The sequence below is a fragment of the Myotis nattereri genome, assembly GCF_964212035.1.
Source record: "Myotis nattereri genome assembly, chromosome: 4".
Classification (NCBI taxonomy): domain Eukaryota; kingdom Metazoa; phylum Chordata; class Mammalia; order Chiroptera; family Vespertilionidae; genus Myotis; species Myotis nattereri.
Window position 1 is genome coordinate 66,162,893 of NC_138079.1, and position 23,552 is coordinate 66,186,444.

At 37.4% G+C, this 23,552-nt stretch overlaps 1 protein-coding gene across 11 annotated transcripts in view; it reads left to right on the forward strand.

The window, feature by feature from the left end:
- The first annotated feature begins 495 nt into the window (after positions 1-495).
- APC (APC regulator of WNT signaling pathway) overlaps positions 496-23,552 on the forward strand; it is a 107,524-nt gene continuing 84,467 nt past the window's right edge. For 4 of the 11 annotated variants that reach the window (XM_081090186.1, XM_081090190.1, XM_081090183.1 and 1 more), the window contains exon 1: positions 20,716-21,006. Coding sequence is in view for 2 of the 11 variants with exons in the window: in XM_081090181.1 (XP_080946307.1) it covers positions 698-862 (165 nt within the window). In the remaining 9 variants the exon portion in view is untranslated. Of the gene's footprint in view, positions 863-5,965; positions 6,174-20,715; positions 21,007-23,552 lie in introns of those variants that run through there. The other 7 variants (XM_081090187.1, XM_081090189.1, XM_081090182.1 and 4 more) reach the window with 4 other exon arrangements.

Consider the following 23,552-nt stretch of genomic DNA (forward strand, 5'->3'; position numbering starts at 1 on the left):
CCAGTTCTTTACCTTGCTAGAGGTAATGCAAGATAAAGAACTGGTCCATCTGTCAGACAAACAGGGAGGACTTTCTTAAAAAGGTATGTTTTGAATTAAAACGGGGGACGGGAGAGGGCACAGCTACAAAACTGGAATTTAGGGAATAATTCTTTCATCTCCCTCTTCCTCACTAGAATGGGAGCTCCTATAGGGCTGGAGCCAAGTTATTAACCCATCTGTCATCAGCGCCTAGCAGGGGGCCTGGCACATAACAGCAGGCACTGGACAGTTGTCTGCAGAAACACTGCCTGCGGGGTGCGCAGAAGGGGCTATTCGGCGGCAGCGCCGGGCAGGAACGGAGTAGGTCTGGGCAATCGTGCAGGAGGCCGGAGGGTGAAGCAGGACCGAAGGGCCGCAGTTTAGATCCTAACGCGGCTGCGCATGACAGTCCTCTCTCCTTCGGGCCGGGGACGCCGGCGAACGCCGAATGCGCAGGCGCACTGCCCTCTTCCCGCCCCCAACAAGATGGCGGAGGCCCAGTAGCGAGGGGGCGGAGTGCTGCCGCCGGAAACCCGGCCGCTGCTGGGGGGAGCTGCGGGCGAAGGCCCGGGAACAGCGGGCCGAGGTTGGCGCGATGCTGTTCCCGGGAAGCGCTGTTGGGTACCGGCGAGGAAGGTGAACAACGAATTGCCTTCCCGGGCCCCCGCTTCCCCCTATGTCCGCCTCCCGGGGCTCGGGTCCGGAGGCCGCTTTGCCTGCTTCGGGACCACTCTCCACTCTCGGGTTCTGGGGCTCCGGCGGCGGCCAAGGCTGTGTCCCGCCGGAGAGGACGCGCCCGGGCGGCGTCCGTGCTTCTGGCCGCGGGGCGCCCGGCTGGCAGGTGAGTGAGGCTGCAGGCGTCGGCGTCTCCTCCCCCGGCGAACCTTCGCTCTGCCCCGCCGCTGCTCGGACCCCCCCGTGGAGCGCGGCCCGCCTCTGCGGCTCCGCGGGCTCCGCGACCCTCCCCCTGCCCGCCCCGCGCCCCTCTCGGGCTTCCCGTTGGCCCCCGGCTTGGCGGCTCCTCCATCCTCACCCCGCAGGAGGGGGTCCTGCTGCCCGACGCCGTCGCTCCGCGCCGGGCTCCAGGGGGACCTTCTCCCCGACGAGCGGTCCCGTCCGCGTTGGGTGGGTGGGTCGGCCGCCCTCCTCTTTTAGTCGCCTCCCCCCATCTTCCTCATTCCGACCCTCTTTTTCATTTAAAAGTTTTTAACTGTCTGGGAAGATGACCCGGTAGCCTGGCATAGAGAGTTACAAAGAAAGGCCAGATCTAGAGGCCAGTGGATTTTGTTCATCTTGATGAGGAAATGAAGTCCCCCGGAGACTGGAAGGATTTGAGAGAGTTTGACTCCTTGGCCCTCGGAACGCTTGCAAAATAGAGGAATGGTGCCTAGGATGGCAAATGATTATTCGTCTAAATCAGTCTCTTTCTGGCTATAGTAAATCTTTATTTAGCCTCCGAACTTTTGAGGCGGAGCGTAAATTTCCTAGATCTAGTGAAAGAATTGAGAAGTGCTCGTTTTTTAAAAAAATAATGCCGTATGAATGTAAGATAACATGAAATGGCATGAGAGAGGCTAAGTGACTTATTCTTTTATTCATTGTTAGCTTAAGTTACTCACTGAAGAATCCGTATTGTACAAGCCCTTTGTTTTATTTAGAAAGGAATAAAATGGGGGGAAAAAGCTCTTTAAACTTCTCAGATTTCTTGGACTCTCCATTGTGGCTACTACTGAACAACCCTTATAATTCTTTTTTTTAAAAAATATATATTTTATTGATTTTTTACAGAGAGGAAGGGAGAGAGATAGAGAGTTAGAAACATCGATGGGAGAGAAACATCGATCAGCTGCCTCCCACTGGGGATGTGGTGGAAACATCGATCAGCTGCCTCCCACTGGGGATGTGCCTGCAACCAAGGTACATGCCCTTGACCGGAATCGAACCTGGGACCTTTCAGTCCGCAGGCCGACGCTCTATCCACTGAGCCAAACCGGTTACAGCCCCTTATAATTCTTGATATATTCTATAAAATTTAGTCTGTGCCAGTCTCAGTTCTCCCTCCTTTTTTCCTGGGGCAAGGGGGAGAAACTGTCCTAAAGAGCACGTGGTGCGGGAGTTTGTAAGCGCAAACTGCAGAACCGCAGTGGTAGTAGTGGAGCAAGTTGTCATGGCTGATTCTCCTGAATCTTTCCCTAGAGTTGGATAATTTGTTGAGCCTCAAAGTTGTAAACGCGGCACTCTGATAAAAATGGTAGCTTGTCCTTTCTGATTGCCAAGGGGACCCTTTTTATGAACATGAAATTGAGCAATGTCAGTTTGCGTAATCTGTGCTGGGTGCTTGCAAGTTACTAAAGTACAAACGATCCTTACCCTTTTGGAATTCTACATTAAAAATCTTTTAACGTGAGTTATAATTGGCTTGACATATTTGTTTACATATCGTTCTGCCTCATGACACATCATATGTTTTCTCCTCTGCTGTAGATTTTATGACCTCTTAATGAATTTCTCAAATTTAGAGTAGAATTAAAAAGAAAGGAGATATTGAGAAATTCTTTTTTAAAAATTCTTTTTAAAAGAAAGGAGATATTTTTATGTTTGATTGTATGGGTTAGTTCATTCGTTTGTTGCTAGACTTCACTTTTCCACAAGCAAGCGTTGGATGTTGTTAGAGATGGTTGCCTCTCAATTCTGAAGAGAGAATTGGACTGCTGAACCCCAATCAAGGTCTCCCCGCTGCCTTTGGCAAAATAATTTGAAGCATTGTGTGGAAAGACATTACTAACCCACACACACTCAAAATCTCTCACTCTTCCACTCTTATGGAACCTATTTTCTTTCACCCTCGTTATGAACCCCGCTTTGTCTCTGTTCATCGAACGAACCCATTCGTCTACTGCTGGTTTCCTTTGCTTCCATGTATAACCAGGATTCCATGATGATCAGCTTTTACTAAATCCTTACTGATGCCCCGGGGGTTTCTGTAGGTTTACCTTTCCTCTCCCCAATCCTGAATAAGCCTCATCACTAGCTATGTTAGTTTGACCCCTGACATCCTGAAGAATGCAAGAGACAGTTATATAAGGACATTAGTTTTCAATTTGTGCTCTGCTCTCTGATGGATCGTTAGTGTTGTGTTCCTTTTTGTTTGTTTCATAAAGGCTTCTAGAGCAAATAACTTGATCTCTTCCTTTACTGAGAGAATCTCAACCATCTGAGATATACTCCCTTCTACTTGCCTTTCTCTCATTTTAGTCTCATTTCCTTACTTACCCATATCTCTGAGGAAGAAATGCCCTTCCTTTTTTTCAAGAGCAACCTCTTCCAGATATGTCCATGATCATCCCTCCCCTCTTTCTTTCTCTAGAACTGTCCATTATCATTCCAATCTCTTCCTCCCTCGCCTACATACATGCTGATATCTTTTCCAGGGCTGCCAAATGCAATGCTGTGCGCCACACAATTCAAGGAAGCTAGTCTGAATCTTGAGCCTCCTGTGCCACTGATATTTCATTCTTTAAAGATTCGTTCTTTTATCCACTAACCTGATATACTAGAAAGATCATTGACTTTTCAGCCATGTAGATCTGGGTTTTGAAGGCTGTTAAAACCACTTAGTGGCTACATGGCTGGGCAAGTTACTACTCAGACTCTATTCTTTATCTATAAAGTAGAATGTTATACTTACCTCACAGGGTTGTAATTAAAGGAGTTTAATGCATGTTACATGTCCATCCAAGTGTTTGGTACATGATGGAGTTCTTAGTAAATAAATATATCAGTCTTCCCTTTGCACTCTGACTTCCTTCACTATTTCAGCACTGATACTACAATTAAAAAGTCATTTATGACCTCCTAATCACCAAATCTAATGTTCTTTGCTCAGTCATCCTTGGTTTCCTAGACCATTTCTGAAATATACCTTATAGGAATAAAATTATCTGATATCTTGGTTCTTCTGCATTGTAGTTCCTAATTCTCCTACTTTTGAAAGTTTCTTCACCTTTTCTGAACTGTTTTGACTTTGCTCTTCCCCTTAAATATACCTCTTCCCTACCCTACATCAGTTAGGATGCAAACTGGGTTTAAAAACAAAAGAAATGGATTGGCTCATGTAATTGGGAAAAGTACAGATAAAATTGGCTTAAAGAATAGTTTGTTCATAGGCTTATGTCATCAGGGCTGAGATTCCATTTTTTGCTATTCTCTCAGTTTGGTCCACCTATTTGGACTTCATGCTCAGACAGGCTACCCTCCTAGGAAAAAGATGGCTATCAGCAATGTTCATATTATTATAGCTTTCTTTATTTACTTCCAAAGGGAGAGAGAAGGCTTCTCTTCTACACTTTTCCCAGAAATTTTAAACTCTATTGAATAAACGAAGGAGATCATGCTGCCATATCTGTCACAATATCTTTGTCAGGAGGGATGAAATTATTCTAATTGGCCTAGCCACTGGTTGAATTCCATCTAAATGAGGGTAAGATGGAATGGACAGTATTCTCAAGGGTCTCTGTGCTTTTCATTAGGTTCTCTTGGTGATCTTATCCTTTTTTTTTTTCTTTTTTAATTGATTTTTAGAGAAAGGAAGAGGTAGAAAGGAGAGGGGGGAGGGAGAGAGAGAGAGAGAGAGATGTGACAGAGAAGCATCGATTGGTCATTTCCCATAAGCACTCCAACCAGGGATCTAACCTGGGCCCTGACCAGGAATTGAATCTGCCACCTTTTTGTGTAGGTAACAATGATGCTCCAACCATCTGAGTCACACTGGCTAGGGGCTGTATCATTTTTTTAATGCTATAAATTATTATTTTTGTGTGGATGATTCTCAGTTCTGTAACTCTGCTTCCCACTTTCTCTGCTTCGTGTAGATCTCTATCTTACATGTGCCATTGTAAGCTTAAGCCATAACAAACTGAATCAACTTGATTTTCACTAAGCTACCCTTACCTAGTGTGCTTACATGTGCATGTGTGTATATGTATTCCTCTTCCTCCTAATTTCTCTTTTCTAGCCATCTTTTTTCTCAGCCACCCAGTCTTGAAACTTTACAGTAATCTTGGTGGTTCTCCCACTTTCAATCAGTGTCAGATTGTTGGGGTCCAACCCCAGCAGGTCCAGGGGTTCCCAAAGGTGTGGACGGAGTGGGCAAAGAAGGAATGACACGGAGACAGCGTTCAGTTGATCAGCAGCCTAGCCAGGTTCTCTAGCCAGGATCTCCAGCCAGGTTCTGTGTTTTATTCTCTTGTTACATCTGTATTTATACCAGTTGATTTTAATCCTGTCAATTTCTATTCCAAAGGTTAGGACGTTTCTTATCTCCATTCCAGGGAGTAGAGATTATGTAGCTTAAGGGTGATTGTTCGTGGTTAAAGTGATTACCCACCTGGCACTTAGTTAAGGGGTTTTATTCCCTCCCTAACTTCAGGGAAAAGTCCCTACCTGGGGAAACAACCTTTCTCGGAGAGGTGACCTTGGTTAAAACACATAGCACCAAGAAGGTGAGCAAACATATTAAGAACAGTATGCCATATACGCCAGGTCCCTTGAAACATATGCTGTGCAGATGCTTCTTCCCTGCAGCGACTGTGTCAAGCAGCAAGGATGGACCGGCTTCTGGCATCAGATCTTAAATATATCTTGTATTAGTTCGGCCCCAGGTTATAAAATACCCAACTAACAGTGATTTAAACAGTATCTCACATTTTAAAAAAGTCCAAGGTTGGAGGATTTCATAGTCAGTCAAGTGAACTGTACAATGTTATCAAGAATCCAGGTCCTTTCCATCTGTATCCTTAGTGAGCTGACTTCTGTGCTCAGTCATGTCCTCTCGTGCTCTTTCTGCTCCATGTATCAGATTCTCACACAGCCATCAAAAGCAGGAGGAAGTTTGCCCTCCCATCTCTCTCTTTTTTTAAAAATATATTTTATTGATTTTTTACAGAGAGGAAGGAAGAGAGATAGTTAGAAACATCGATGAGAGAGAAACATCAATCAGCTGCCTCCTGCACATCTCCTACTGGGAATGTGCCCGCAACCAAAGTACATGCCCTTGACCGGAATCGATCCTGGGACCTTTCAGTCCGCAAGCTGACGCTCTGTCCACTGAGCCAAACCAGTTTCTGCTGCCCTCCCATCTCTTGATTAGGCAGGTAAGCTGAAAATGATATATCTTTGGAGATCTAATTATTTTTAAAGTTATATTATTTTAAATACTAAATGTAATTAGAAATTATCTCATCTCTAAAAATTAGCATATCATACATTTTTATAATTTAGATATTAGGGAATAATTTACCTGATAAATATCATATTGAGATAAAAATTGAAATTTTAAAAAGTACAGTTTGAAGTACTTTTTATATTTAGGATACATTAAGTTTGTAATTATTTGCTTCAGTTCTTGTAATATGCCCACTATTAAAGTTTTATGTAGTCATTAAAGAAAATTCAGGAAATGCAATGAAAAGTACATATCACATCCATAAGCTCATCATATAAAGAAAACCAATATAGTTTTCCACTACTCTCTCCCTTCTGCTCTCATTTTCTCTTTTTCTGTGCTTAGACTTTTTTCTCCTCCCTTTTATATGTCTGCTTTTTTTAAACATTAGGTTATATACATTTCTTAGAATACTTTGTAAATCTTATTTATATTGACTGTATAGTAATCCCATTGAAGGAATTATTTTTCTTAACAAGTCCTTGTAGTTGGTTATTTAGTTGTTTCCCGTTTTTTAAATCATGTATGCAATGAACATCTTAGCGCATTTTTAATTTTTCCCCCTCTTTATTTTGACCTTTTCTTTAAGATAGGTTCATTGACAATGGAGTTACTGGATGATAGTATACAAACATTTTTAAAGTTCATAAGGTATGTTGTCAGATTGCACAATGTTTTATAGGCCCAATATATGTTAATTGGTTTGAAATTAATCCTAAGGGGGCAAAAAATTAGGACCTACACAATGGCCGTGCTTGAGTGATATAGTCTAGGTCAGCCTTTTCATCATTTCTAAGTATTGCTTAAACATATATTCCAAATAATACGTAGAACACATGAAGTCATTTCCTGAATCAAGAAATGGAACACTGACATCCACCATCCCAGAGCTGTTCTCCCTGTCTTTTTTTCTGACCTCAAAGAGAAAGCTTTAACATTTTACTCCAAGTTTGTTTGTTGAGGTTTGTTAAAAATTTGTTTTGTTTTTGTTAAAACCTTTATATTAAAGAAGTTCCCTTCTATACCTAGTTTACGAAGAATTTTGTTTTTTGTTCTGTTTGTTTGAATTTAATGCTTTTCGGGGGACAGCTTTCATGATCATATAAATTTTCTCCTTTAGTGTTAATGTATTGAATTATATTTCAGTTTAAATGTTAAACACAGCCCGATTCTTGGGATAAACCTAGTTTGGTTTTACTGTATTATCCTTTTATATATTGTTAGGTTCAGCTTGTAAATATTTTGTGATTTTTTTACATAAGTGTTCATGAGTGAGATGGCCTATATATTGTCCTTATCAGAATTTGAAATCAACATTTTGCAAGCTTTATAAAATGAGCTGACCTTATTTTCTATTCTGGAAGAGTTTATGTATGATTGAAATTATTTCATCCTTAACTGTTTGTTAGAATCTGGCAGAGAAACTATTTGTTAGAATGAAGTTGTTTATATTAAATACTCTGATATCCTTTTAAGGGCTGCAGGAAAATAAATTCCATTCTCATGTCTGATAGTACATTCTCTTTTCTTTTATCAGTCTCACCAGAAATTAGTAGTCTTTCAAAAGAACCAAATTTTGAATCTTGATGAGCTTTTTATTGTATGCTTGTTTTCTATTGCATTGATTTGTTCTCTTTATTTCTTTTACTTTTTGGGCTTACTGTTTTGTTCTTTTGCTAACTTCTTGTAGTTCACTACTGTTCAACATTTTCAACATTTAAATTATTTATTATTTTTTTTAATTGAATGTATCGGGGGACATTAGTTCACATTGCTAAGCATTTCCCTAGTAAGCACTCTTTTAGTTAGTTATAATACTCAAAGAAAACCAATATAGTTTTCCACTACTCCCACTATGTGGTGTTTTTATAATTCATGTTATGAAATATTTTAAAAATATTTTCTAATTTTAATTAGTTTCTACTTTGACTTTTGTATTAGTTTGGAAATTTATATTATATCTCTTAATTTCTAAACATGGAGATTTTCTAGTTATTTTTAAATTTGTTATTGATTTTTAATATTACAGTGTAATCAGAGAGCACATTCTATTTTTCAAAGGTCTGATTTCAGACCTTCAAAATTTGGGATCCTCGCTATGTCCCAGTGTATTGCCTTTTTTTCTCTCTGCAGTTATTGAGTGCAATATTCTATATTCATTAGGTCATGTTTGTTAATCCTGTATTTAAAATATTAAGTATCATTAGTGATCTTTTCTTATATCAATCAATTAGAGTAAAGGGTGTGTTAAATCTCCCATCATGATTGTGGATTTGATCATGGATTTTGCTATTTCCCCTTGTAGTTCTCTCAACTTTTGCTTTAGATATTTGAGAGTAAACTAGTTATTAGAACTGTGTAATAGTTACATCTTCTTACTGACTTACCAGTATGAAGTGTTCCTCTTTTATTCTGTTAGTGCTTTTTCTATTAAGGCAGTGGTTCTCAACCTGTGGGTCGCAACCCCCTTTGGGGGTCGAACCACCCTTTCACAGGGGCCATCTAAATACATCCTGCATATCAGATATTTACATTACAGTTCATCACAGGAGCAAAATTACAGTTATGAAGTAGCAACGAAAATAATTTTATGGTTGGGGGTCTCCACAACATGAGGAACTGTATTAAAGGGTTGCGGCATTAGGAAGGTTGAAAACCACTGTAAGGGCTGCTTTGTGTGGGAGTGATAAGACAGTACCAACTTTCTTTTTATTGTTTGCATTGTAGACTTTTTTCCATTCTTTTACATCCAACCTTTCTGTATTCTTGTGTTTTAGTTGTGTCTCCTGTGTGACATGGTTGGATTTAAATCTCCCATCTTATGGACTTTATATCTGCCCTAATAATTGTTCCTTTTTCTCTCCTTTCTTGCCATTAGATGAGTTGGCTATTTTATTGTTCAGATTTCTCCCCATTATTATTTGGAAATTATGACCTCCTTTTCTCTTTTACTAGTTACCCTAGAAATTGCAATATGAGTCGTATAAAGTCTAATGTTAATCAATACCTTTATCCTCTTCCCAGATGATTCACTTTAATTTTAATTCTGCTTACTCACAGTCCTACTTATATAATGTTGTTGTGCATTTTTATTATTTTTTAAAAATGTATTTTTATAGATTGCAGAGAGGAAAGGAGAGGGAGAGAGAGATAGAAACATCAATGATGAGAGAATCATTAATCATCTGCCTCCTGCCACACCCCCAACTGGGGATCAAGCCCGCAAACCAGGCATATGCTCCTTCTTGACTGGAATCAAACCCAGGACCCTTCAGTCCCACTGAGCCAAACTGGCTAGGGCTCATTGTGCATTTAATAATTGTTTTATTTTTCACTCATTATTGTTACTGTTTTATGCTGTCAATATTTAGTTTAGGTTAATGCATGTATTTATCATGTTCTTATGTTTCCTATGGTTTTCCACTTAGGATCATTTTATTTGATCTTGAAGAATCTGAAACATGCTCTTTAGAACTAAATCACTATAGTCTGTTTACCTGAAAACATCTTTACCCCACTTTTGAAGGACATTTTTGCTAGGTACAGAATTCTAGGTTGGCAGTTACTTTACTTCAGTACATTTTGTGTTGGTGGTTACTTTATTTCAACACATTCCATTGCTCTTGAGACCTCAGGTCTTTGTGTCTCTTTTTCCTTTTAAAATTATATATTTTTATTTGGCTGCTTTTAAGATTTTTATCTTTGTCTTTGATTTTTCTGTTGTTTTACTATGCTGTGGTTAGGCATTGGATTCTTTGGGCTTCATGAATGTGTGGATGGGTGTCTTTTGTGAATCCTGGAAATTTCTTAGCCATTATTTTTTCAAATATTTCTTTTACTCCATATTCTTCTGATCTTTTGGGACTCCAGTTTAGTATGTTAGACTGTCTTATTCAATTTTTTACCCCATTTTTTGGTTCTTTTTCTTCTTTTTTGTCCCTCTAGTTTTCATTCTGGATAGTTTGGTAACCTATCTTCAAAGTTCAAAGTGTTTTCACCTAGGTCTACTAATCTGTTGTTAACCCATCCAGTACATTCTTCGGTTATTTTATCTTTTAGTACTATATTTTTATTTGTGTTTTTCCTTCATATCAACCATGCCACTTTTTATAGTTTTCAGTTCCAAGCACAAATAGTTAAGCTAAGCTGTCTTTTATCCCCTTGAATGTAGTGATAATTCAAATATTGTCAGGTCTGTTGGTATGATTCTGTTTTCTGTTGTAGAAGTAATTTGATATATAAGATGAAGTTACTTTTTTCTCTAGAGAAGATTTTCATTTGCTATTGCCTAGGAATATAAGATCATCTTAATCCAATTTCAAATTTTTTACTTTTTTGTGTTACCTTCTGGTCCTTCTTACTCTTCTTGAGGTGCCTCTCTTTAGAGCCCCAGCCCAATGCCAAGGGTGTTTTTACTATAATCCTTATCATTGGTAGGTCCTAAATTCTGACTTTTGTCTCCCACTCTTGCAAGAAAAGCAACAGATCACAAAGTTCAGTTTAAGTGCTGCTTCTTTGTTGGAAAACCCACAAAAGGCAAAATCTAAGCTTACCTTTCTGGGTTTCAAGTTTTGGTGGATTTGAGCTGGTCATTTATTCCTTACTATTTGGTAGTTATTTGATGTTTTTAAAAATGTTCTTTTAATATTTTATCTATCTTTTAAAATTGACTTCAGAATGATAGTTGGTCTGGATTGCCTAGTCTGCTATTTCTACAAGTGAAAGTCCAAATATTTTTTTGACTAACTTGTTCAAGGAGGACTTTAACATTTCTACATTAGTCATTCCTTTGTGTTAAAGCTCTTTTGTAGTACAAATGAGATTCCTGGAAAATGTAAACATTAATCTATGTTTCCTTTTAATACTTACACATGTGTTATCACATGTGTAATTCCTATTACTTTGCAAAGTCCCAAGGGGAGAGGACAGAGGATATTTTATTTGACTGGCATAGACATAAATACTTGTAGTATGTAGGTAAATGCATTGGTGTAGGAATTGTCCTTCAAGTGAACAAAGAGGATATAATGTGAACATTTTTGAAGTGGAGATATGTGAAGAAAGAGGAGAATGCACTGAGCTGAGGAGGGACTGCAATCAAATTTGTTCTTTAGTATGTTTGAGTGGAAGTGGGTTGATTTCCAATAATTAATGTGACTGCTGTCTATACGCTCTGTGAATGTTGTGTTTTTTTAATGTTGTTTGTATATCTCAGGGACAGAATATGATTTTTTAATCTTTTTACCCACATGTATTTAAAATGTGTATAATCCAGAGACAGAGAATCATCGATCAGACTGTCAAACCTCAGAGGGAAGGTAGGGGAGGGTGGGGGTAAGGGGGAGAGATCAACCAAAGGACTTGTATGCATGCATATAAGCCTAACCAATGGACACAGACACCAGGAAGGTGAGGGCATGAGTGGGGGGAGGTAGAAGGGGGGCAATGGTGGGATAAGGACATATATGTAATACCTTAATAAAGAAAAAATATGTATAATTTGCATTTGATTTCTGAGATTAACTAATCTAGGTACTTGATATTTTAATGTTAAAGTGATAGTAATTTTTATTTTTAAAAAACTCATTCTGTGTGCTCCTCTTTCTTAAATTCACAGGGTGCCATAAACAGTTGGTGCTGTTTTGGTGGCCTTATGTCACTGAAATCTTTAGTGCTAAAAATGTCATCCTTATGAATAGGTTTTATAAGTTTGTACTACACATTGTACCTTTGGGAACAATCTTATCGCTGTTTTAGGTTTTCAGTAAAGATCAGAGTTTAAAATATTAAACAAGACATGCTTTTTTAAAAAAAAACATAGGCAAGCATAAAATCTTGTTTTGAACATTTAGTTTTTAAAAATCAATCAGAATTTTTTTCCCCCATGGGAAGTATTGTTGAAAACACCAGATGCCCCCTAACTGGAACTTTACCTGATTAGGGCATGTTAAGAATTTTTACAAATGTTTCCTTTACTTATATACAAATATTTGAATATTTTATTAACTGGGTAAAATGGTTGCCAAAGGTGATTTTGGTTTTATATTAACAACATAAAATTAATGAATAACTATGTTGTCAAAAAGCCAAAATAACACCATATAAAACAAAATTTAATTCCTTATAGAGTATAAAATTTAGTGTTTTTTCCTGCCATCATATTTTCCAGTTGAAAAAGTCTTTGGCCATTAAATGTAACTATAAATTAGCAGTAGTATGTGTATGAATTCATATGATTTCTCCTCTTAAGTAGGGACTAGAGCAGGGGTGGTCAAACTTTTTGACTCGAGGGCCACAATGGGTTCTTAAACTGGACCGGAGGGCCGGAACAAAAGCATGGATGGAGTGTTTGTGTGAACTAATATAAATTCAAAGTAAACATCATTACATAAAAGGGTACGGTCTTTTTTTTCAATAGTTTTATTCATTTCAAACGGGCGGGATCCGGCTCGTGGGCCGTAGTTTGCCCATGGCTGGACTAGAGACTAGTCCTATTAAGTTTTGTGGATCTTTCTCTAATCATGTATCCCTTCTAATTTGAAACAACTTTGTTTTCCGTTGTCTATAAGTGGAAGTCTAACTTTTTTAACTTGATGGATAAGATGGAAATACATCCCTGCCCTGAAAAACTCCTATACATCTTTCAAGGCTCATTCTGTTGCTCCTTTCTCTCTGAAATCTTTCTTGATTACCTAGCTGGTAATGATCTAATCTCTCATCCTTTGACACAACTGTCCTTGTATTAAAATTTTTGTTGTAAATGTTCTTGGTTTTCTACTAGATTGTAAGTTGATGTCTTATTCATCTTTATAACATTCTGCTTTCATATATTCAACAAAATGTGTTGAATGCTTACTGTGCACTGTGCACTGTTCCAGGTGTGAAGGAAACAGCAGAGCACAAGAATCTAGATTTTTATTCCAATTTGGGAACAATGATGAGGGAGACAGAAAACTAAATAGTAGAGCCTTTCAGATCTTAAATGATTCCAGGACAAAACAAGCACAATGTGACAGAAAGTATAAGGATATAAGGATTGTACCAGTGTTGATAAAGTGATTATGCAAGGTCTCTTTGAAGATGTGAAATGTCTGCCAAGATCTAAATGATACAATGGAGCAGTCATTTGCAGATTTAGGAGCAGAGTTCCTGAAGTTGAAGGAAAGGCAGTGAATAGACATAAGAAAGAGGAAAAGGAGGGAGAGGCAGGGGAGGAGAGTAGGAGTGAGAGCAGGAGCAAGATTACACAGAGTCTTAGAAACCAAGGTAAGGACATTTATTCTAGTTCATTGGGAAGCTACTGAATTGTTTGAAGCTTTTAAGGGCTTGTTTGGGTCTACTCATGATAATCTCCCTATTTTAAAGTCAGCTACTTAATAGCCTTAATTACTTCTGCGAAATCCTTCTTACTCTGTAATGTAGCATATTCACTAGAGCAGTGGTTCTCAACCTTCCTAATGCCGCGACCCTTTAATACAGCTCCTCATGTGGTGGTGACCCCCAACCATAAAATTATTTTCGTTGCTACTTCATAACTGTAATTTTGCTACTGTGATGAACTGTAATGTAAATATCTGATATGCAGGATGTATTTAGGCGACCCCTGCGAAAGGGTCGTTCGACCCCCAAAGGGGTTGCGACCCACAGGTTGAGAACTAGAGTAACACCAGGGCATATTTAACTTAATATGCATTTAACATATTTACCATACAGGGGCAGTAAAGCAGAATTATCTCAGAGTAGCCGTTATTGAGTTATTCATAATTTCTCTGATTTTTTTTTGTATCTCCTGATGTGCCCACTACCAGCCATTACCTTGTATTTGCCATGGCTCCAGACTCTGTTTCTCTTTCATTATTTAATTAAGTTAACATAAAAATGTCTCCTGCATTTAAAGAAATTTTGTTACAGATATGTTTCAGAGAACTCTTTAGTTATTTCACTGATAAAAATTTCTGTTAAAAAATATTTATTGTGGACTCCACATAGACATTTTGAAGGCTGTTTTTGATTTCACTTTTTCTAATGATTAATAATGCATTCATTCAATAAATATTTATTGAACATCTACTGCAGAGCCAGGTGCAGCAGTAATCATCAGGATGATAGTAATGGAACAAAGTAACTTTTTTTAACTTTTAATTTTTTTAAATTTATCTTTATTGTTGAAACTATTACATATGTCCCCCTTTTTTTTCCCATTGACCTCTTCCATCCTGCACCTGCCCCTCCCAGGTCTTCAGCACACTATTGTCTGTGTCCATGGGCTATGCTTCTATGCATGTAAGTTCCCTGGTTAATCATTCCCCACCCACCCCCACCTTCCTTCTGAGATCCTTCCATGATTCCATGTCGCTATCCCGTTATGCATGTCAGGATGTCAGGTTCAGAAGTTTGTGTGTTTTTTTAAAGGTGGGTTGTATGTTCATATTTATACATTTACTTATGAGCATGTACTAAAAATAGTCAAGATAATCATAATGAACCACAGATATTTGAAATCAAGGGCATGTTTGTCAGTGCCGTCTTACAATAGCCTTAAGATACAATTTATTTCTGTATTTATTTTTTATCAGAAAATATTTTTAATCTTACTGTATATGTAGTGTATACGACAACATTTTTAAGTAGGGGTGGCAGGAGCTTTATTCTGAGATATGTAGAAACCTAGTGGCACAAATTAATGCTTGGGTGATCTTTGTTGTGTTCAAATTTGGCCCAGTATATTTTGAGTGCATACATTTTTATATTTTTTAAAAAGCTGAACATATTTTAAAACTGAAATTCAAATCAAAGCTTTATGGAATCCCTGAGGAAAATGGTTTGAAAATCTTACTGAATAATTCAGTAGGCAACATTGTAAAATGTAAAATTTTTATATTGGCTTGCTTTTTTAGATATGAATCATAGTGATTAATGAACATGTAGTGGTCATAGGTTTCTTTAAAATTTTGTCATTTGAATTACTAAGTTCTATATACATATAGTAAAAACCATAACAAATATTTTGGCTACAAACTGTTTTATTAAATAATAGTTTGAATCATAGTCTGAATTAAGAATAATTAAAGATGTTTCTTAGGGTACTAAGACATTATTTTTAGGAGCTTCTACAATGCATTCTTTGTTTTGAAGGGTCTTTTTCTCTCCAGAAAGGAAAGGGAACATTTTTAGGCTTTATGAATTTGTCACAAAGAGTCAGTGACTATATAAATAAGTCCTGTCCAATGAATCATGCACTTTGAGTAAGAGGATTTTGAAAGCCTTTTGTAAAACTAAGTCATCCTGACACATGGGATATTTAAGACAGGCGAAATTGATTCACATGTTTTCTTTATTATAACAGAGTGGAAAGTTTCTCTAAATATATTTAAACTTTTAATATATAATTTTTCTAATAAATAATATGTGGTCAGTTCATTTGTTAATGCAACAAATATTTAGAGGTTATTTACTATTTATCAGGCATTATAATACAGAGACAAAGAAAAAATATTCAAAAGCAAAAAGAAAAATCAGAAATCACTCCATAATTTCAATTCCAAGGATAACTACTATGAATATCTTAATATGTATATCTATGAGCATTTCGCTGTTTGTCTATTACTTTTCTAATATATTTTTTCATTTAATTTTATCGTTTAAAGTATTACATAAGTCTCCTTTTTCCCCCATTGACCTCTCCCCAGCTGCTCCCACCCCCCAGTACAGGCCCTCACTCCCCTACTGTCAGTGTCCATTGGTTATGCTCATATGCATGCATACAAGTTCTTTGGTTGTTCTCTTACCCCTCCCCTGCCTTCCCTTTGGTTGGACTGTCTGTTCCATGCTTCTATGACTGTGGCTCTATTTTTGTTAATCAGTTTATGTTGTTCATTATATTACACAAATGAGTGAGATCATATGATATTATCTTTCTCTGACTGGCTATTTCACTTAGCATAATGCTCTCCAGGTCCAGGTCCATCCATGCTGTTGCAAATGGTAAGAATTCCTTCTTTTTTACAGCAGGGTAATATTCCATTATGTAGATGTACCACAGTTTCTTAATCCACTCATCTGCTGATGGGCACTTAGGCTGTTTCCAAATCTTAGCTATTGTAAATTGTGCTGCTATGAACATATGGGTGCATATATCCTTTCTGATTGGTGTTTCTGATTTCTTGGGATATATTCCTAGAAGTGGGATCACTGGGTCAAATGGAAGTTCCATTTTTAATTTTTTGAGGAAACTCCATAATGTTTTCCACAGTGGCTGCACCAGTCTGCATTCCCACCAGCAGTGCACGAGGGTTCCTTTTTCTCTGCATCCTCCCCAGCATTTGTCGTTTGTTGAGTTGTTGATGATAGACATTCTGACAGGTGTGAGATGGGACCTAATTGTTGTTTTGATTTGCATCTCTTGGATGATTAGTGACTTTGAGCATGTTTTCATGTCTTTTGGCCTTCTGTGTGTCCTCTCTTGAAAGGTGTCTATTTAGGTCCTTTGCCCATTTTTTGATTGGATTGTTTATCTTCCTTTTGTTAAGTTGTATGAGTTCCCTGTAAATTTTGGAGATTAAAACCTTACCGGAGATAACATTGACAAATATGTTCTCCCATGCAGTGGGCTTTCTTGTTGTTTTGTTGGAGGTTTCTTTTGCTGTGCAGCTTTTTATTTTGATGTGGTCCCATTTGTTTATTTTCTCCTTAGTTTCCATTGTCCTAGGAGCAGTATCGGTAAAGATATTGCTACGACATATGTTTGATATTTTACTGCCTATGGATTCTAAGATTTTTATGGTTTCCTGTCTTATTTTTAAGTCCTTTATCCATTTTGAATTTATTTTTGTGTATGGTGTAAGTTGGTGGTCTAGTTTCATTTCTTTGCATGTATCTGTCCAATTTTCCCAACACCATTTATTAAAGAGACTGTCTTGACTCCATTGTATGTTCTTGCCTCCTTTGTCAAATATTAATTGAGCATAATGGCTTGGGTCGATTTCTGGGTTCTCTGTTCTGTTCCATTGGTCTATATGGCTGTTCTTGTGCCAGTACCAGGCAGTTTTGAGAACTGTGGCTTTGTAATATAGCTTGATAGCTGGTATCAACCTTGTTCTTCTTTCTCGGGATTGCTGCAGCTATTCATGGTCTTTTTTTATTCCAGATGAATTTTTGGAGAGTTTGTTCTAGGTCTGTGAAATACGCCATTGGTATTTTAATGGGGATTGCATTGAATTTATAGATTGCTTTGGGTAGTTTGAACATTTTAATGATATTGATTCTACCAATCCATGAACCTGGTATATTCTTCCACTTGTTTATGTCTTCCTCTATCTCTTGTAGTTTTCTAAGTACAGGTCTTTTACCTCCTTAGTTAAGTTTGTTTCTAGGTATCTTAATTTTTTTGTTGCAATGGTAAATGGGATTGTTTTTTTTTTTTTAGTTTCTCTTCCTGTTAGTTCATTATTGGTATATAAAACAGCCATAGATTTCTGGGTGTTAATTTTGTATCCTGCTACTTTGCCGAATTTATTTATTAAGTCTAGTCATTTTTTTGATGAGTCTTTAGGGTTTTCTATGTACAATATGTCATCTGAAAAAAAAAGAAGTTTTACTTCTTTTCCAATTTGGATGTCTTTTCTAATTCAAACAATTTTTAATAAATTGGAATTGCTCCAAATATACTTTGTAGATGTAAGAAACATCCAAATCTGAAGAGAATTTTGTGAATTTATTTGAGCCAAACTGATGACAGTTGCTGGTAAGCAAAATCTCAATGGATTGAGAATGGCAGTTTGGCAGCTTATTTTATACACAAGAATAAAAGGAGATGTAAGGAGGGTTACATGAAATCCATTGGTGGTAGATTAAGGATGCGGGCAAAAGCAAAGTGAGTGCAGGTGGACGGGGGTCTCTGGGATTGGATAAAAAGGCAAAATAGAGAAACATACTTCTTTTGCATTGGTGGTTACAGGATACTTAGTAATTAACATTTATAGCACAGAGGTGATGTGCAGGGGAGGAAGATAACAATGAGGGGTTCTATGGTCTCATACTCTGGTGGTTGTGATTTGAGGGAAAATAGTACTTTGACCTTTCAAAGTCTGTTATCTTAGATGCAAATAAACAAAAAATAGGCTCACTTAAGGGAAAGCTTGACCTTTGTCAAGGAAGCCATAAGCCTAAGATAAGACTACCGACTATCACCTGCTTTTAGTTAGGAATTTTTATGTTCAGACCATCCTGTGTGGTTACTTTTGGTCGCTGAGTTTGTAAGGATTACCATGCAGGCCTCACCTGAGCTTGTGAGCCCCCCCCCCTTTTTTTTTTCTGCCTGTTTTTGTACTTTATTTAAATGAAATATTCAGTATGACCTCTTTGGCCTCTTTCACCTAATATTATGTTTGTGGAAGTCATCCAATTTTGTGTGTATTTGTAGTTTGCTCATTCTTTTACATGTTTAGCACTCTATTATGTGAATACACTACAATTTATCTGTTCCACTATTGATGGGCATTTGGATAGTTTCTACATTTTAGAGATGGGAGAGAATAAATATGGGGGCATTTGTTAGGAGGTTACTATAGAAATTCAGCATGAAATATTAAGCGCCTGAAAGCATAGTTATTACATAGAAAAAACCTAGATTTTACTCAGGCATTACCTCCAACTTTATAGAAGTTGCAGGGAGAATTTGGCATTATGATTTCAATCTGCAACTGGTGGTTCAGAGGAAAGCTGACAACATGTTGTACACATATTGCAGAACATCAACCACACCTAGCAGAGCTAGTGAATACTCACGCTCTCTGTCCCCTCCATTTTAACAGGGAAAATATGGGGTGATGAGTGGAAGAGGTGTTTTTTTTTTCTCAGGAGTGTAACCAGGGACCATTAGAGAGCTTGGGAGAATGTATCCAACAAGTTTCAGCTTTTGTTATTTGGTGATTTCTTAAAAATGAACATTTTTTAAATTTTTGTTATGCTTTTCAAAGCAACTCTTTTTCCTAGAATTTTTACTAAAAATTCTAGTTATTCTAGTAATGATGGCCAGATATAACACCTGTAACTAGAAACAGTAAATTTTACACCTTGACTAATTAATAGCACTTTACTTTTTATACTTTTTTTTATAATGTACAGTATCTGGCTTCTCTTTGCTAATATAAATTTACCCAGGAGACAGACCAATTGACAGGAAAAAATATACATTTATCTTACCTGACATTGATCATTATGTAGGTCAAGAAATGATAAGTATTTCCCACCAATCTCACTAATTGCACCCTTCCTATTGTCTATAATGCCTTCTCTCCTCTGTGTACCTGGTGAACCAGTCCATGTCATTTCATGTGTAAAGCCTTCTCTAACCTTTTCAGTCAAATAAATCACCTCCTTTTCATTCCTTAATATTTTTAAACCTAAATCTATTATAGAATTTATCATGTTGTATTAGGGTTATTCAGTTTAGATCCCAGCCTTGAGTTGTGTTCAAGAAAGCATTCAGAAAAACTTTGACCCGCTAGAGATCTGTTGGGGTCCAACCCCAACAGGTCCAGGGGTTCCCAAAGGTGTGGAGGGAGTCAGCGAAGAAGAAATGACATGGAGACAGCATTCAGTTGATCAGCAGCCTAGCCAGGTACTCTAGTCAGGTTCTCCAGCCAGGTTCTCGCCCTTTTCATCCACAGCTGTTTAATAGTTGCTTCTTTTCATGCTATTAATTTAAAAAATTAAGAAAAGATTATAATATGTTTTACTTAAAGGCCTGAAGTTAAGTATCCTTTTAAATTTGAAATAGATCATGGAAACAGGCCATGTTTCCATGTTCTATTTCAAATTTAAATCAGAATTTGAATCACACTTAAAATTTTTTACTATTTTGATTTTTATATTTCTAACTCATAAAAATTAGTAATTTAAGCTTTACTTGGTTAGATTTAAATGAAATATAGAATTTGCATTAAATATTCATTTAAATCTCAGATTTCTAGTAGCCAACAGTACTTACAGTGTTAGTGACTGCTCTAAATACTGCTTCATATATATTACTTTCCCTATTCCATACTTCTACTCTTATTTTTGGAGAAGAAATTGAAGCACTGAACCTTTAAATGACTAAAATCACAGAGCTAGTAAATGGCAGAAGCAAAGATTTAACCCAAACAGTGACTCCTTGATTTGGCCATGTTGTCATCATAGCTTTTCTGGTAACTGTATTTTTAATTCAAACATAGTTTGAGTGATTTACCTAACAAATCAGTGGTTTGTAATGTAAAATTATTTATTATAATACATTCTTTTTGTCTGTGCTGCAAATATGTAAATCTTAGCGAATGAGATGTAATTTATTACTCACCCACTTCCAGCATCTCATGCTAATCTTTCCACCATGTGGACCTCCCCCACCCCATCTATTATGCACGTCCGCTTCCGTAAGCTTCGGTGGGTTGCCTGGAGGGGGGTGGGGGGGCGGGAGTGGGGGTAGGGGTGGTGAGCGCATACCCACAAGCCTTAGAGCAGGTTAGGGCTCAGCTGCTTGTGCAGCAGGGCGGGACCCTGTACCCTGCTGCCCAATGTGGACTGCGGGCTGCGGGTTGGGAAGCAGAGCGTGATGCAGCTGTGTATGCTGCTGGATGCGGACCAGGGCGCTCCCCATTCCCGTCGGCTACCTACCGATTGGCTGGGCACGGGCACACGTGACCGACATGTGGCTATATTGGCGCATCCAGCCTTGGTGTCACTGGAGACGGAATGGAGGTGCTGCTGGGCTCGGAAATGGGGTAGGTGCTGGAGCCACGATGGCCCGGCTTGCTGCAGAGGGAGGGGAGACTATTTTTTCTCGTACTATCTGAAACTGGTGGTTTTTTCCTTGGCACAGGGTCCACTGCCACATGCCAAGCGTGGATGCAGGGGCGGCTCCCTCCCTCCCCCCTTCCACTGCAGCACAGGAGATGGATTTCCTGTGCTTCTGACCAGGGTTTTTGACAGAAGAGGAAGAATGGGGGAGGGGTCAGAGTGTTAGGGGAGGCTCGTGAGAAAGAGCTATTTTTGAAGATAGAAGGAGGTTTTGTTTTTATAATGCCTGTTGACAGAGTAGAGTAGAATAACCTAAGGAAACGGGTAGAGGACAACAAAGAATGGAGCATATTCATGACGAAGAGCAAAAGCTCTAACCCATTGAAAGGCTTCTTTCCTCCCTGGCTACAGGACACATGCAGTGGTAGCCAAAAGAGGGGATACAGAGCTGCTGCTAATGGCTGAGGTGAACTAGAGGAAAGGGCTTCTTTGGAGCAGGGGAAGAGCAGGAGGCAGGTATCGCACAGCTTGAGGGTGGTTTTGGTTGCTTGGTGAAATTTTGGTCATCAGAATTGCGTGCTTTTGTAAAACATCTAAGTGAACTCCCAGTGAATAGGGTGGCAGAAAGATAGCAGCGTCTTTGTTAGTTACACAGCGCAGTGGTAGTGGCTCTTGCAGATGACTGCAGCAGTGCTTTTCTCCCTCTTTTAGTGTGAAAGGACAACTGCAGAGGAATAAGAAACCGTGCAGCAGTGCTGGTGGTAGAAGTCCATTACAAGAAGCCATAGTTTCTCATTGTAACCTGAATAGGAGAAAAAAGTGTTTTTTTAAAGTAGGAAAAATATGAGGCTATGAATATTTTAACAGTGGAATGTATCAGACACTTGGATTCTACATCTCAAAAGAGATGCTCAAATTCTTTGCTCTATCATAAATCTTATAGGAAATCTTTATGTATGAAGCAGTGGATCTTTTTCTTTGATAGTATAGCTTTGTCATTCAGTATGTTATTCAAGAATAAATTGCTTTATTATGTCAATTTCTTTGTGAAAAATTATAGTGATACTTTTTCATAGGCTTAATATTTAAATCTGTTAAGTAATTTTATATTACTCTTTGGTTGCTTTTAGATATCATTGAATAAAGTCTACAGGCAAATATTTTAAATTATAGTATCATGGCTTTTCTAATAGATGGTATTTCTGTTTAGTGAGCACTCATAAGATATGCTCTTGATATAACATGTTTTTATTGTACTTAAAATTTTTTCCATTTACTTAAATGTCTAAAAACATGTTTTGGACTGATAGGGTTTTAACTGGATTATCTTTATGTAGTTTTATGATAGCCAGCCTGCCACACCTCCCTACTTCCTGAACAGGATGGCAGTGCAGTGGCTTTGTAACGCCCTCCAGGATCAGTGACAGTATCTCTTAAATAGTGCTGACCTAATAGAAAGTCTTAAGAGAACCTATCATTTTCTTTCAGTAATTTTTTTCAAGATAATAAGGACTTGGTCTTGAATAAATAAGACTATAAACTTTACAATGATAAATTAAAACAATTTTATTCTCTTTAAAAATATATATTACGGCTTTAGGAATTATTTATTATGGATATCAGGGTTAATAGTCCTTAGATCTCTTTTTAAAAATATGATGGAAACTATAGCTAGAATTAAAGATGTTACATTAAAGTTCCAAATGAAATTTAATAGCTAGTACCAGTCAGTTCTTTGAACCCTGATTAATATAGTCTTTGAGAGTTTATGGTTCTTATTTTTATATAAATTATCCCATTTTACTATTTAAACAGATCAGTGTAGCATTTTTTTTTCTTTTTAAATATTAGACTACTCCTAATTAGGTATGTTGTGACTTTATCCAAGGTCATTTATTATGTAGGATGTTAGAAACTTAAATTACCTACTTTAACTCTATGTAACAATTTTAAATATTGTCTCTTACTACATAACATATAAAATAGTATGTAATAAATTATTTGAAAAGCAATATAAATCATTGTCAAATCATCAAATGAAGAAGAAATATTAACTTGGTTATGGGTTTTTACTATGATTTAAGAATGCTTTGTAAAATAATCTGGTAGTTAAACAAATGGAGAGGCATTAGTTTCTGTAATGACATTCATAGCATCCTTTTTTTAGAGCATCTTATTAATCATATGCATACTTATAAATAAAACACTTATTTGAGATTTTTAAAGAATTAAACAAGAAAGAACTAAAATAAGAAAAGTTGATTTTACCCTTCCCTTTATAGTATGAAGTTATTACTTAATATTTAAGACTGAACTGTTGGCTTTATAGGTCTGAAATTATTCACTGTTAATTGATATGGCTAGAATTGAGTGATTAAAAAATTCAAAAGTTAAAATAGTCATAAGCATGCCTATAAACTGAATCAAAACTATTTATTGATGCTTTCCATACATAAATTGTTTTGTGGGTTTTTAAAACGTTTTTATTGATTTCAGAGCAAGGAAAAGAGAGGGAGAGATAGAAACATCA